The sequence below is a fragment of the Alligator sinensis genome, unplaced genomic scaffold (genome assembly GCF_000455745.1).
Source record: "Alligator sinensis unplaced genomic scaffold, ASM45574v1 scaffold777_1, whole genome shotgun sequence".
Taxonomy (NCBI): domain Eukaryota; kingdom Metazoa; phylum Chordata; order Crocodylia; family Alligatoridae; genus Alligator; species Alligator sinensis.
In genome coordinates, this window is record NW_005841882.1 from 4,320,441 (window position 1) to 4,336,227 (window position 15,787).

At 37.8% G+C, this 15,787-nt stretch overlaps 1 protein-coding gene across 15 annotated transcripts in view; it reads right to left on the bottom strand.

Moving 5' to 3' along the window:
* Positions 1-3,103: 3,103 nt before the first annotated feature.
* The window catches only part of ZMYM2 (zinc finger MYM-type containing 2), a 98,761-nt gene continuing 86,077 nt past the window's right edge, over positions 3,104-15,787 (bottom strand). For 14 of the 15 annotated variants that reach the window (XM_025196640.1, XM_025196648.1, XM_025196647.1 and 11 more), the window contains 4 exons: positions 10,401-10,515; positions 9,165-9,416; positions 8,642-8,762; positions 3,104-3,953 (listed from right to left, as the gene is read on the bottom strand). In XM_025196640.1, the coding sequence (XP_025052425.1) occupies positions 3,761-3,953; positions 8,642-8,762; positions 9,165-9,416; positions 10,401-10,515 (681 nt within the window). In that variant the 3' untranslated portion in view covers positions 3,104-3,760. The remainder of the gene's footprint in view (positions 3,954-8,641; positions 8,763-9,164; positions 9,417-10,400; positions 10,516-15,787) is intronic. The other variant, XM_025196643.1, reaches the window with a different exon arrangement.

Sequence of the window (15,787 nt, forward strand, 5' to 3'; positions counted from 1 at the left end):
AGGGATCACGTTTCCACATGTGTTTGTACAGAACCTTGCACAACAGAACTTCTAGGCATTATGGTAATACAAATATTATTGCATATTAGAGGTTTTTTTAATCTTATAAATCCTTCTTGATTATTTTTTAGATGCTGCTGTTACCTATATACTTACCACTTTTTACCAAGGTAAAAGTTAAAAATGCACAATAAAGACTTGCATCTTTAGCCAATTGTTACAAAATGTCAGGATTTACTCTAAAATTAACTTTATTACTATTCCCTCAAAATAACTACATTTAAAAGTACACAGATAAAAAGACTACTTGTAATTTCCATACAGGGCTTTGGCTTCAAGTGTACCTACGTTTTTCATTTAAGCTATATTTCTTATGTATGTTGCCTAGTGTCACTACTCTGAAGGCTTGTCTACACATGATGCTACGTCACCGTAGCAATGCGCTACAGCAACACAACATTTGCAGGTGTCTACACGGAATCAGGAGCTACTTCGCTGTAGCGACGTGCTCCCATGCTATAGTGCACTGCTACGGCAAAGTAGCTGCTAGAAATAACTGTGTGCCACGCATACAGCAAAAGGAAGTACTAAATCATGGTGCAACAGCAATGGTGCCATAGCATCACATGTAGATGTGCCCGGATTTTCTTAATACTTTCAAGTGCTATCCCTTCCCTCCTCCCTCTCCCCTCCCCCTCCTTTATTCAAAATAAAAGTTCTTAGACTTCTCTAGGCAGAAATTACTCAGAATGCACTGAGAGATTAAGGGAAGTGACATAATAGTTGCATTTTGGCCAGAATATATTACCAGCAGTCTCTGCAGGGTCAAAACAGACAGACCATACAGGAAGCCAGATCCCAAGTTACATTTGTAATATGAGCTGTTTCAGTTAACGTTAATGCCTAACACAGCCAAAATACCTCTTCACATTTCCCTCTAACTATTCACAAGGTGGGGGCTTCAGGTGAGGCAGATTATTACTAATATGCATCCTTAACCTAAAAACCCTTTATAACACAAGGCAGCAATACATTTTCCTACAAAATAGTTCTTCAAGTAATGTCTTGGCACATTTAAGAATTAAACTAGAAACAAGCTTTAAGAAGAACAAATATTTGCCCTGAACTCCTAGTTATTACAAAATTGCATTTATTTTTTTTTCCAGAACTAAGGCCTTTTATTGCATTTTGCATCATCAAAATTTAGAAATACCATATATACATTGTACTTTAGTGCATCTGATGTACTTTACTGCATCTCATCAGTTAACAATGTTTGATCTAAAACACACTAAACACTTGAAAAACATTATTGCTAATGATGGAATAGCCCCATCTTCTGGAATAACAGTTATTTTCTCACCAGCCATATTTATATTACCAACCTTGGATCTAGACTTTAAAACTTATTTTAAAGCTAACTTGGGATTGTTTTTAAAGGGAAATGGAGAAACTGGGAAAGAATGTGAATGATTTGAGTCATACTGTGATTTCTAATATATTTCAGAGTGCATCCATCACTTCCTAATTAGAGAGAAAAATGAAGTCAGCATCCAGCATGCCATATTAAAACCAAGGGATAGCTGTAATCTTGATTTTGAGAACACTACGGTTAAAGTCTGATTCAGAAAAACATTTAAAGCTTTACTTAGTCCATGCAGGTAAATGCGGTCCTAATTAGGGATGGGCTTACATGTGTGCTTAAGTACTCTTCATAAACAGCAATACGAAACTGCCAATTCAGGAAACACTTAGAGCATGTGTTGAAGTTTAATACTATACTTAAAACACCCGACTATCTTTAGGCAGGAAAATCGTCTCCTCTGAGTTGTACAGAACTAAGTGGAACTTACTCTCATCCTTAAGGTTAATCATGTACTTAAACATTAGTTGTACTGCAACACATTAGTGCTCAAGTCAGAAATACTGAAATAATAAAATAATCTTCAAGAATTCTCACAGTCCAATAACCTGTCTATCTCAGGGACATTATATATGGCTGGTGTATGAAAACAAACATACTACTTAATGTTTTAGCTTTTTATGGAAAAAAAAGAATAAAGTTTTTATGAGCTCTAGTAGCCCTCGAGTTCTGAAAACAAAGAGAGAATTAAAGATGGCCAATAATACAGACTACTCTGTGAAACATTACTTCATTTTGCAGGCAATAATATAACTGCATTATTTTGGGGCATAAAGGAAAAATGAAAAATGTACATAGCCAATCTGGCACTGAATCTGTGGTATATCTAAGGCTAATCCATATTTATGGACAGAACAGAGAAGCAGAAATTTAAATAAACTTCCTTACCAAAACAAATCACTTGTAGCTTTACTTCTGTATGTAGAAATTTGAATCTAAATGTGCATTCCTCTATACTAAGAAAAATAAGAAAACAGTTAAGCAATCTTCGCAAGAAATTAATCCTACGCTGGTAACGCATATAAAAAGTTCCCCCACTTATCTCATTAATAGTTGATTCCTACTGTTAGATACTTAAACTCATTATGAATGTCACGCTGAAGACTTCTTTACGGAAGAATGTTGTGCTATGATGTCTTGAGTACAACAGGATATACACTGAATTAACGACCATACTGCCTGCATGAGTCAAACAAGGTCAGGGAATAAACAAACCTTTAGCAGCTAAACACATACATCTGGAAATGAGATTCACCTACATAAAATGACCTCACTGAAAAAAATGTTGAACAAATAAAAGTTTTTCTTTTTTAAATTATCTTCTGACTTTCTGTAACTTCATGTATCTTATGGCTTTTTAATGGAGGCATTATTCTTCCAATCCATAATCAAGTATAAACTGTATTTAAAGTACAGAAAAGCAAGGACTAACAGAAGTTAAGAATTTAGTATACTGTATTACTTGACGTAATACTGCATTAACATACCTTTTACTAAGGTTATGAAGGACAGACTTGCACTAATATGAGGTACCAGCTTTTATGGTTGGGCAAAATAAATATGGAAAAGAATTATAGCATTGCCATCAGACATTTTTACAAAATAAATGTCTAGATGATCACATGCTTTAAGCTTATACTCATTTTTAATATATATTTTATTTGTAGGGGCAATTGAGAGAGTCACAAATAAGGAAAGGACACTAACGTTTTAATAAGGGCAACAAAAAAGTTGTTTTCACCAGTATAGAGTCACATTACAGTACACCAATATTGACAGCATTCTCTTTTGTCTATTTTTGGTACATAAGATGGAGTCTCTCTACAGAACCTTATAAGGCTTTAGTAACTAAAAAGTAAAAAACCTATTAGTTTACAATTTATTTAAAAATTCTGAAAGACACAGCAAGTTCTAAACTTTAGTAGTGCTACCCATACACAACCATCTGGTTTAAGAACCCAGTAAAAAGCTCCCTTTCAAGGAAGCTTGCAACAGTAGAGCTGTGCAATATGGATGTTTCTTACTACAAGAAAAAAAGCTACACATGGCACATTCTCATTCATATTTTGCAATGTAAAAAGTTACAAACATACCTAATCAAATAAATAATAAAAAATGAATCTGAATGTGTTCGTTAAGTATCCTAAAACCACTACGTAGAATAATGGCAACTTTCACTCACAGATTATTTACATGGTAATACCCAGGTCGGGGTACACTGCTATAAAATTCATAAAACAAAGGGTAAACTTGAAATGTTTTCCATAATAAAGGTCTAGCAGCATGACTATATCTAATGCTGTTTTTTTTTTCCTTGACTGTTTTGGAAGTTTTTTTTTAATCTATGTCTTCATCCAGTTCATAATTGTCTTTATCATAAATATCTTTTACTAAAAGAACCCGTACAAGCATATTTTCCAAAGTGTTGCGGTCCAGTGAAGCGGAACTGTACCAGACAGGACTATCTGAGGAGACGGAGCAATCTGGTTGCAAATAGAACACGTCCATTCTCTGATTAAGATTCTGTGGGCTTAAAAAAACAAAACAAAAAAAAGTTAGAAGAGTTAAGTTTCACACAACAACTCACTACATTCTTCCATTTTCAACATCCTGTGCATACCCAGCTCCAGTGCATATTAGGAGCTGGGGGTTAAAGTGGGAAAAGTGTCGTTTTGTAGAAAAGTGTAGAGGGTTAAAGTGTAGTATGAAAATAGAGCCCAACTATAGCAGGCTGCAGGTCTTCTAAGGTCTAGTATTTCTCTATAAATGAAATACCACACTATTTTTTAAAGTATGCAAGGAAGTATAAATAAAGTAAAAATACCGTAAAACAACTCTTCCCTCCAATTTCACTCTAAGGGCTGCCTGGCACAGGCCTTTTCTCAGTTAACTTCAGGTTCTCTATTTGCATCTCTTTTTTCTTCCATGAGATGGCTACAGGTATCAGAGTTTCTTTTCACGTTCCTCAGCGCTGGATATTAACTGCAGCCAAGGCTGGAGATTTTGACTAGGGTGCACTGATGCTCCTACCAGAGCTAAAACTCAGAGGTCCCTGGCTAGAGGGTGCTGTCCCACGGCTCAGGATCAGAGCAACTATCGCATTTGGGGTCCAGAAGAAGTTTTACTCCAATGTCAGATCAGCCAGGAGTGTGGGGGGTTTTTACTTCCCTCTGTAGCTGGGGAGCAAGGCCCTCTTCCTTGGATCCCCTTCAGTGTGTTTTAAGTACCTTTGCAGCAGTAGGACATTGACTATATCCGTGTTCCTGTTCCCTTGCTTTCCTGTAGCAGATTCAGGTATTCCTGGTGCTTTTAGTCAACATACCTTGTAGTTGTGGGACAGGGCTGATTGTGTAGTTTTAGGAATAGGTTATACAAGCACTTTTATGAGATGGTTTAGACAGGAAGGTTCCTGCCTTGAGCAGGGGGTTGGCCTAGATCAGTTGGACCCAACATTTCTGGCAGGCAGGCCACAAATTAGGCCTACACCCTCCCTGAGTGCCACTCGGATCCCCTTCCTCTGCCTAATCTGCTGTTCTGCTTCCTTTCCTGCGTTCCCTGCCCAATCTGCTTCTTGGCTTCCTGCCCTATCTGCCATTGTATTTCTTGTCTTCTCCCTGATCTGCTGTGCTACTTGTGGCATGCATGCCGCAGGCAGGCCACCCCTGCAGTAGGTGATCTTTTGAGGTCCCTATCAGCTTTACTTTTCTATGATTTGTAATTTCCTGCTAAGCTACATACATCTGAAACTTGGGGCTGCTGTGGCTCAGATGCAGTGTGTAAGCCACTGGAGAAGATTCTGAAAACAAAGTTACCCTTTCAGTTTACAGATGATTGTCAGCAAACCAGCTTTCACTACTACATTCCCCCTCACCCTGAAAGTAAATCAGGAGCCAATAGCACCAATAGCCAATACTTCAATCTTTTGGTTTGCAGTATTTAGGTTTTTTGGTTTGCTTTCTAAAAACACACACTTGTAAACTGTAGGTGTTGGCCAACAGTTCTCACTCAGCCATAGGAATGAACTGTTCTTCCTATCTGCAGGTCAGGTTGGGATTTGACTTATTAAATTTGTTTTTTGAAACATAAGGGCCTCCACTTAAAAAGTTGAGAGAAAAGGTTTATATAAAATATTTTTAAGTGTTGGAGATTTTAACATTTTGACTCTATGAAGGACGTCTGTCATAAGATACTGGTCCTTCGCTTAATTTTGAATAGTACTATTTTAGAAGCATTTACATTTTTAACAGGAAATAGTGCTTTGTGCTCCCTCTGCATTAACTACACACCTGGGCAAGAGTTAGTGTCAGTGATCTTAGTGTGATGGCAAACATATTTGGCATAGGGAAGAGTAATTAAGTATTTGAAAACAGGCAGTTTGCACTAACAGGGCAGTGCAAGAGAAATAGGCAAAGACAATTGTCCATTTCTAAGTGATAGGATAGGGGAAATAGTCATTTTTCACTATTCTAAAAGTATCCCAAAATTATTATTTGAATCATGTCTAGCCAAACAATGTGAACTTGAAACCTACTGCATAAGCCCTCATTAAATCAGAAAAAGGCCCCAAATTTAGAAATTACTGTATAACATTATGGCTTAGAATAGTTATAGCTAATTTATTCAAACTCACCCTTGTAAATTGCAGGTGCTCGCATAACAGAACTTTCCATTAAATTGTTGGGTGCATGCTAATGATCAAGGGAGCTTTTTTATCTAAGAATTACAGGACTGGCCCTCTTAAAAGTTAATTAATCACTTTAAAAAGTCTGATTGTTCAAATCATTTTGTTGTCGTTTTTTCTCAGCAAGCTGAAAACTGAGTTATCCTACTGGACTGCCCAAAAGAAAATTATATAATATTCAGCTGGAGTTCATTGATTAGACAAGAATTATAATAATTTCTGGTCTTGAAGGGTGCCTATACGCAAAGCAAGCATTTCCAAAGGCACTGTAACTTGTGCTTTATTTAAAGCACTTTAGGTACAGCACATTAAAACTTAATAGATGTTCCATCTTAATAGATGTTTCATGGCTTGGTGTGAGTTTTGTGCCTTGCTATAGTTCTGTAGAGTAGGAAGCAACGGGCACCAGATGCTGTACAATGTAGTTTGAGGCTGATACTGGGCTCCAGAGTTAGTTACACCTGGCGGTAGCAATTAGTAATTACCACTCTGAAAAGCCCCAGTTAAATACAGATGCAATCAAGGCAAACTAGGTAGACTGAGATGCATTACTGCAGTTTGCCTTACCTTTAACACACAAACAATGAGGTTTAATTTGGGAGACTTCACCATTTTAAATACATTCTAAAGTCATCCACATGTATTAAGTGATTGCTTTAGAACAGTGTTTCTTAATCTTTTAAGTAGCAAGTACCCCCTAACTTATTAAAATTTTCAGAAGTACCCGAACACTCAATTTTCCAGGGGGTTTTATATCTACAGACTAATGCGTGACATGTGTTGAAAGAAGGGCTGTGTATATAAGGCCGTGCTATGACAGACGTCTGATCTGGTGTGGGTCGGGTTGCAACCTTTTACACCAGGCGTGCACAACTTAACTATGTACCTGGGCTAGAGGTGATGTTGGCCAAAGCTAGGAGGGCTGAACTCAGTGCGACGCAAAGTGTGGCACACCAAATTATTAAATTGCACCAAATGTTTTGCCATAATTTTGAGAGGAAAAGAGGGCGAGAGAAAGAGAGTGTTGGGGTATCTGTGTACCCCCTGCCTGTGTCTCGCATACCCCCAGGGGTACACGTACCACAGGTTGAGAAACTATGCTTTAGAACACTTTAAAATGGTGAAAATTGTCACATGTATAGACACCCCTGATTGCCACAGTAAAAAGTTATAATACTTTCTTCTGTAATAAAAAGAGAAAGTGGGTCTTTCCAAACACCATGCACATGAGCAGTGCCTTCTCTCTGAATCTCATCCTACTTATATCACTTTTTATTTCCTTTTACTTGCCATTTTTTTTAATTTTAGTCTAAAAACAAAGAGAACCACTAGATACTAGATATGTGAAGCTCCATTACCAATCCAAGTTCAGATATTGATAGTGACTGAAATTGTTGCTATCAAATGAGTTTCTGGAGAACTTTGTGAAATCAGACCATTGTGCCAGTCAAATTCTTAGTGAAAATGTATATAACAAAAGGCATGCCATCAATATCAGAACCAGGTTGGGAGATTACAGCAGAGATGCTCCAGATTTGAAAGATCTGAAAACTGAATCACACACTCCCACCCCTAGATGGAGTTGCCAGTTTTATATTGAATCATATTACTGGAGTAGCAGAAGTTAGTACTGTTACTTCTAACACATGCATTACACATAGGCTTGGCAGAATTCAATTTTTATTTTAAATAATTTTGATGGCTAAAATCGATGTTTATTTTAAAGCATTTATTTAGATTTTTGTATCCATTTATTATTTCAGGATTGCACAAAATTAGGGATGTGGGGGACTGACCATTTAGTAATGACAATATACTCTATAAAAGCTCTATAAAATCACTTGTCAAAATATAAAAAGTAAGTATCCATAATCAATCCTGCTTTAAATCATTATGTTTATTCATCAGGAAAGAGCTGGACCAAAAGAGGAGAGTGACACTCCCAGAACTGGGAACACGGGTGGTCACCCTTGGTGTGCCCCTTCCCTCCCCATGGACTTAGCAGGCCAGGCCGAGGCAGGACTTTGCTGCCACCAGGCTGGAGCCTCCAATACTCTTCCCCCACTCTTTGGGTAGGGGTTTAAGAAGCCTGTTATCGCCCTCCAGCCTGCTTCCTGCACCTCTTGTGAATAAGCAGCTTATTGCTAAATTGATGAGTCATTAGACTACACATTGTTTTCTTCTTAACCCCTCTGACTCTTTCTCCACTGTCCAGTAAAGGGGTAAAGGTTCCCTGTTACAGTATCCTTTCTACATATTTCATTTACTACTAATGGAAATCTTTTTCCATTGGTCTGTACACATTGAAATTGCCATTTACTGATGCTTATCAATAAAATTGAATCTTGCCGAGCATAATTACACGTGTTCCATGGAGAGGGGAATTTCAGATTTGACAGCTTTCCCTCTGGCACTTTTCTGAAGCCTTGAATTCCCTTACTTTGCTTAAGCATTATTTCACATTGCATCATCATATTCTCTCTTTGTACCAGTTCAGTTCCAAAAAACAGGTCTTTACTTTTCCATAAACCACTTACCTTTTAGATAGATAGCACTCAAACATTTTCACAGGACATCTAGCTGGATTTGATGCGTTTTCAACTTGTTCAAATACTGGTTCATCATCTTCATGTTTCCTTTTTCCAGTAGTAATTTTATCTTTAAAGAAGGAAAAAACCCATCTAAGCCTAAACTGAATCACTGTGTACTGAAATTTTCATGTTCACATTTAACACCAGAGAATTGGGTGAACAAAGTGCAAACCCGCAAAGTCCTGTCAAGTGGTATACCACAGCCACATACGCCTCTAAAACGCAAGTGTAACTCATAGCTACAATAAGGTCCCAACATTTGACCTGGCTCAAAATGAGGCATTTAAAGTAAGGACCTTGTAGTCTCTACAGACCACACATTCATATTAAAGATCCAGTAGCTGCAAATTGCTCTACTTTATGCAAATTAAGTGCAGACCTGAGGATCCCGGCAAGGTGCCAAAGTCTCTCTCAACTGAGGGAAATTTGGATGCCCCTGCAACACTTTTTTTTGGAACTGTCATAGTACCTTCACTATCAGCTCCGCACAGGGAAGATACTTGATATCGAAGACAAGCTTTGCTTTCCATTGTTAGGGGATTTTTTTTCCACTGTCTAAAAACCGTGCCAAAGGAAAGTCTTAAGTGTTGCTCCACTGTTTTCAGGCCAAAATATTTAGTGTTAAAGTAGAACAGCGTATTCAGAAGAGCAACTGGAGAGTGTGATCCTAGCTGTTTTATCCTCCAAAGATAATCTTCTTCAACTCGAGAGAATATTGACCCTTCAAAAATTAAAAAAAAATAATTAGTGAAAATACAGTGATGGACCAACCTACAAACTGCCCACAACTAAAAGAATCAATAGTTTCCAACAAATACAAAATCAAAGGAAATACTCAATATTCAATATGGGAGGTGCTTAGAAAAATATCCTTAAGAAGTCTCCTAGAGACGTGAAAACCCACTTGTTCAGGAAGAAAACCAGCGGGAAATTCTGCAAGTATGCTTCTTGTATCAGAATGTTCCTGATATATTATCTCAATAGGAACATTAAAGTATGACTACATCATAACAGATGTCATTATGTAAGAGAGAATCCCAGAATAAGTAAGTGACAATCTTGTTTTTCTTTCCATCAAGTACTCATGGCTTTGGGTTCTTTTGGCATATGTGAAGGGCCCCAGCTGATCTTCAACTTTTCCTTCTATTAATAGATGCCTCATCAAGAGAGGACTCCTAATTAATTTTAGGTAAAGGGTTCAGCTAGAGCAGCACTAGCTACCTAAAAGGGTGTAGCAAACTTAAGAAATTCAAACACGGTGAGCAGAGGGAAGTGTACCTCTCCTTCCCACCTCTAGGGGGCGAATTTGAAAGATTCCAAGAAACTATAGTCTAATCATGCTTCTTTGAGCTTTTTTTCCCCCCTTCTTTTTCACTTTTGTCAACCATAACATGCAACATGCTTGTGTGCGTGTATTTCAGACAGAGTAACTGCCATTTTGAAATAAAACCATTTTAGTGCACAACAATCATTTACTGGACCGCATCACTCCTCTAGTCATAAACGATGAGTGCATTTGACAATATCAGTGTTCCCCACTGCAGTATTGTTTTTCACTCATTGCACGCAGAATGGTTTTATTTCAAAATTGACTTTACTTTCTGAAATGTGTGTGTGTGTGTGTGTGTGTGTGCATGAGCACACACAAGCTGAAGAGCACAGAACTGTAAAGAAGATGAATATACATGACAAGAAAGAAAAATACCATCTGGAAGTATGCTTGGTTGCCAACTTCTAAGGATTTTATTTAATTCCTGTTCAAATGTCTGGTAGCTTGGATCAATAAATATGTTGTCTTTGCGATTGCTTCCACACAAATACTAGAAACAAGAGAGAGACAGCAAAAAAAGTTAATGCACTGGAAAAATTAACGGTACTTGCATATAAGTTTGCATTTCTTCTTTAAGAATATTTGCAGCACTACGTAAACACAATATCCCAACGACCAAAGCAACAACAGAATATTCCAATGACCAAAGAAACAATCCTTTCCAACAACCAACTAATATACACTACATGTTTAAACTCACATGACATCATACACACTGTATAAAAGCAGAATTTATCAGAGAAAAAATATCAATTAGAAATCAATTAGCTGGACATTGGAGTTTAGATTTAGAAAATTACCGAACTATTTAGCAAGGATACCAATATTACTTTTTTGTTTACAGTTAGATCTTCAAGTGGAAAAATATTTAATATGGCAAAGCCATGTTGATTGTCAAATTGAGAGATATAAGATACATTATAGAATCACCTTTTGCTTAAAGAGCAGAGAAAGAAATATTTAAAATGGTAAGGATATGCAGCACTACAAGAAAAGTGTAGACTGTGCAAGGCACCGCATATTCTACAGTCTAATGTCTGATTATCTTAAACCTTTTGACCTTACAGACAGAAGTGGTTGCTCTTTTGAACTTTTACCAAGAATTTATTCTGAGGACTTTACTAGTATTACCCTCTCTGGAGACATTTCTAAGAAATGGAGTATTGGCTTCTTAAAACTTCCACTTCAATATTATCTTAGTGAGAACAAGCCTGTTGCTAGTGAATACAATAAAAGTGATAGACAGAAAAACATGGGCTCACTTCTGGAAATGGCATCTATTTTTGTACACATCCTTGAAATAACATTAAACACAGCACTCATTTGGGTTAAGCAGAAGTTCAGCATATCTTGACTACCTTATCTTTGCACTTAGATACATAGTAAAGAAAAATGAATTAATACACTTCTCAGTGAGACTTAAGCCTTCTCAAACTTAATACACTTCTCAGGAGATAATCTGTTTTTCTCCTTTAAAGGAGAAAGTCCGCATTTTTCTGCCACAACCGGAAAAACCCTGTTTGTACTAGCCAACATTTTAACAACTAATCTGTGAAATAAAACTTTGCTGCTTTATCTGAACTCCCACTGCATCCAATTGATAGAGGAGCAGATGAGGGTGGAGGTGTCAGGGTTGTGGTTGCAATTGTACTGCCCCACCTTGATTCACTGAAAGTTTAAAACAAAATGCCCAGCAGGAAAAGCCACATTTCTATTCAGGCAGAGCTGAAAAGTCAATTGACCGTATGGCTCATTATTATCTTTTTTATTCCTGCTAATCTCCAGAATAATAGGGTAAAAAAAGAAGGGTGAAGGTGTCACCCCGTAGGCAACTCACTGCCGTAAGTGGCAGCAGTGTGTTTCAAATAGAGAAGGTCTACCTGTGTGAGAAAAATCATGTTGCCAATCTGGCAAGTAGTGCAAGTAGCCACCGTATTGGAATCCAAGATGGTTCCCATGAATTAGTATTTCATGCCCCAATCTTTCAGCTCCCACTAGAAAATTAATTCCAATGATGAAACCAGCATTGTATGAACCAAGCAGATCAATTATAACATTTCCATTGTGGTAGCCATATCGAATTTCAAAATAGCTGCCACAAATTTACAGTTTTCTTCACCATTAGATAGTTAAAGATTTGCAAAATTGCTACATCAACTCTGTTCTGTTTCAGATTACTTCAACATGAAAACCTCTGATGGAGACTGTTGATAAGAGACTTGCCCTTAAGCAAAAGTTACAATGGAGGAGATAGCATCACTGAGTCCAGCAAAATGCAGGAGATGCAACTTGGAATCTACAAGATGCATTGTATGTCTTTAAGTAGGCTTGTAGTCAACAATTAGCCAAAGTACATTTGCCAGAATTGTGTGAATGCACGAGGCACTCATTCAAAATAGGACACTTGCTGACTTCGACACTTATGGCAATATTCTTGACAGAGTATCACGTTATGTTGATCCTGTGCTGCAACATTCCAAAAGCCTCATTTACCACCGTTCTTGTTTCATAGATTTCATAGACATTAGGGCTGGAAGGGACCTCGGAAGATCATCGAGTCCAGCCCTCTGCCCAAAGGGCAGGAAGTCAGCTGGGGTCATAGGATCCCAGCAAGATAAGTATCCAGTTGGCTCTTGAAGGTGTTCAATGTAGGCGCTTGAACCACCTCCAGTGGCAGGCTGTTCCAGACCTTGGGGGCTCGGACAGTAAAGAAATTCTTCCTTATGTCCAGCCTGAAACGGTCTTGTAGTAGTTTATGACCATTTGACCTAGTCGTCATCCCTAGGGGCGTTCTGGTGAACAAACGTTCCCCCAGATACTGGTGGTCACCCCTGATAAACTTATAGGTGGCCATCAGATCACCCCTGAGCCTGCGCTTTTCCAGCCTAAAGAGCCCCAGGGCTCTCAGCCTGTCATCGTAGGGTCGGCTTCCCTGACCTCTGATCATGTTGGTTTTTCCATATTACCTTCCTATTCTCTAAAGTGCTTAGAAATCAATTAATTGGTGATATACATGCGTAGTGTTAACATCTCATAGAAAAAGAGAAAGAACTCAAAATTTGGACTAGCAAATGTTGGTATGTATGCATCTCCACCTGGCTATATGCACCTTTTTATATAGTTTTGCTTAATAGGTTTTATTCAGTCTTTTTTTTTTTTTTACATACTTGATAATGCTATTCCTAATCTCCCCTTTTCTACTATTAATTTTGTACTAACTCCCAAAGAGAAATTTGACAAGGAGCAGTTTGCAGCTCACAGCAGATAGATGGAGGTGATGCTGGCTGGCGTAAGGAAGTTTTATTTTAAGCAATACTACAACTTTACTTTAAGTATGCCACTTCTGCCTGCCAGACTTTATTCAATAAATGTTAGTTTAAATTACAAGGCGTAATTCCTGTTTTATACTACTCAAGCATTTGGACCATGTGATACATTCCTGAACTAAGTGTACTTTCTGCAAACTGTTTAACATACTGGAGTCATTTTAATGGGAGCAAATATATACTGGATTTACTCAAATCTAAGATGACTCTGAATTTAAGATGACCTACCCACAATTAGATCCACGTAAGGGGAAAAAAATTATTTTTATATACAGACCTACTGATAAAAACTACAGCAATACCAGTAAGTCATAAATTTGATATTAGCTTTAATTCAATTCAAGCATTAACTTTACCTATATTAGGTTCTGTCTAGAAAGTGCTACTCCTTTCTTAGATCCTGCAGCTTAGGACTGGTCCCTTCACATGCATCCTCACTCTCACACTCTTCACTGTTCTCATTTTCTTCCTCATCTTCCCACAGAACATCATCTTCTGTTACATCCATGGCATTGGATATACAGCAGTTCTTGAAGCCTTTAATAATGGATTCTGAAGATATCTTTTCCCAAGAAGTCAGAATTCATTGGCAAAGCAGTGCTATGGCTGGCTTCTTAATCTTCCCACCAGGTGTAAGCACTTGGTTCCCTGCCAAGAGCCAGTCTGAGAACTGACACTCTAAATGGTCCTTAAAGGGCTTATTCACCATGACATCTGGTACTTGAAATTGAGGTGTCATACTAGGAGGTATCACTACAAGTTCACAATTTAGTGATAGAATTTTTGATTTAACATCTGGTGAACATACTTGAGAACTTGCTTATCAATTTTAGCACAACAGCCTTGTTTTGGATTTCCAGATATTTTCCATGTGAACTTACCATTTTCTAGTTTCCTTTTAATTGTCTCCATCAATGCACATTTGCTTCAGTAACATTAAACTTCCTTCCCACGTCACAATTATTTGCTTTTCAGCATAATTAATAACCTTCATTTTGAAGTTAGTATCATACATGCACCTCATTTCTTTTGGTATCTTCACATTTTCATAGATTCATAGATTCATAGATGTTAGGGTCGGAAGGGACCTCAATAGATCATCGAGTCTGACCCCCTGCATAAGCAGGAAAGATCATGGTCCCTTAGGGCCTCACTGACAAGCCTCCTGAGCTTGTCAAAGTCAGCTTTCCTGAAGTCAAGGACTTCTGTGTTGCTGACTGACTTGCCAGCTTTTCGGCGGATGGTGAAGGTGATCAGCTCGTGGTCGCTGTCACCCAGCTTCCCATCGATCACTAGGTTGCCGACTAGGTCATCCCCAGTAGCCAGTACCAGGTCGAGGTTGTTACAGTTCTTTTACATACAAAGGTCATATTGAAATGGTTAAGAAAGTCACACAAGGTAGACAATGAAAGGAAAACCCTATCAACAACATAAAGTGAAGAAAGCACTAGGACATCAAGCAGATCATCTACTCCAGCAGTTCACTGGAGGATGTGCATATTCTGCCAGAAATATTCTAGTAAGAGAATAAGCCAAGTGTTGTCATTTGAAACAGCCAATGCAATACACAAGCTGGAAGATAAAAATAAAGTGTTTGCATTGTGAATTGGTGTCAAAGATCTAAGAGCTGCTGAGGCATGCTATCATCCTGAATGCAGGCGGAAGGAACAATGGAAGCAACAAGTCTCTTATTCCCATTCGCAAAAGGAGATTGCAAATAAAATATTCTTCTCTCTCTTGAAGCAAAAGCATGGCATCAAGTAACTGATGACCTAGATGTTGGTTTTGCACAGAAAAATGTATACATTCTGAAAGATATACTGGAAAAATATTGCAATTTAGTAGAAAATGAAGGTGGTATATATCCTCTGACCACACTGAAGCTAATGATGCAAGAATGTTCAGACTTACTACAAGACAGCCATTCAGTTTCAGCATGGAAGAAATGCTAAAGAAATACAATCATCTTTTGAGCTGTGATAATTAGTACAGCCATACAAGTAGTTGTAATTTCTCATATAAATGATGAGGAAGCTGCAGTTCAAAGAAGAGTTTGAAACTTGTACTATGCTGCTCATGAGATCAAAGCAGATTTGAAAGTTATAGCCAGCACAAAGGGATACAGCAACTTTAATGAAGAGCAAGCCCAAAAATGTGTTCCTGATAAGACTCTACATACTGATCTGCTTGATTTTGAAAGATGATAACAATGACATAGATGTTGAAAGTCATGTGGAAGATAAGAATCTATACAGAGATGTACTGAATATATGTCAGGATTTGGTTTACCTGAAATCAATAGGCAAAAACCTAATGCCAAAACATGTTGGGTTAGGCGTACTGGTGCATCACGCAACTAGATCTAAGAAGCTGGTACAAATTTTCCATGCTGCTGGATACAACATACTATATGACACAGTTTGTGGCATTAAAACC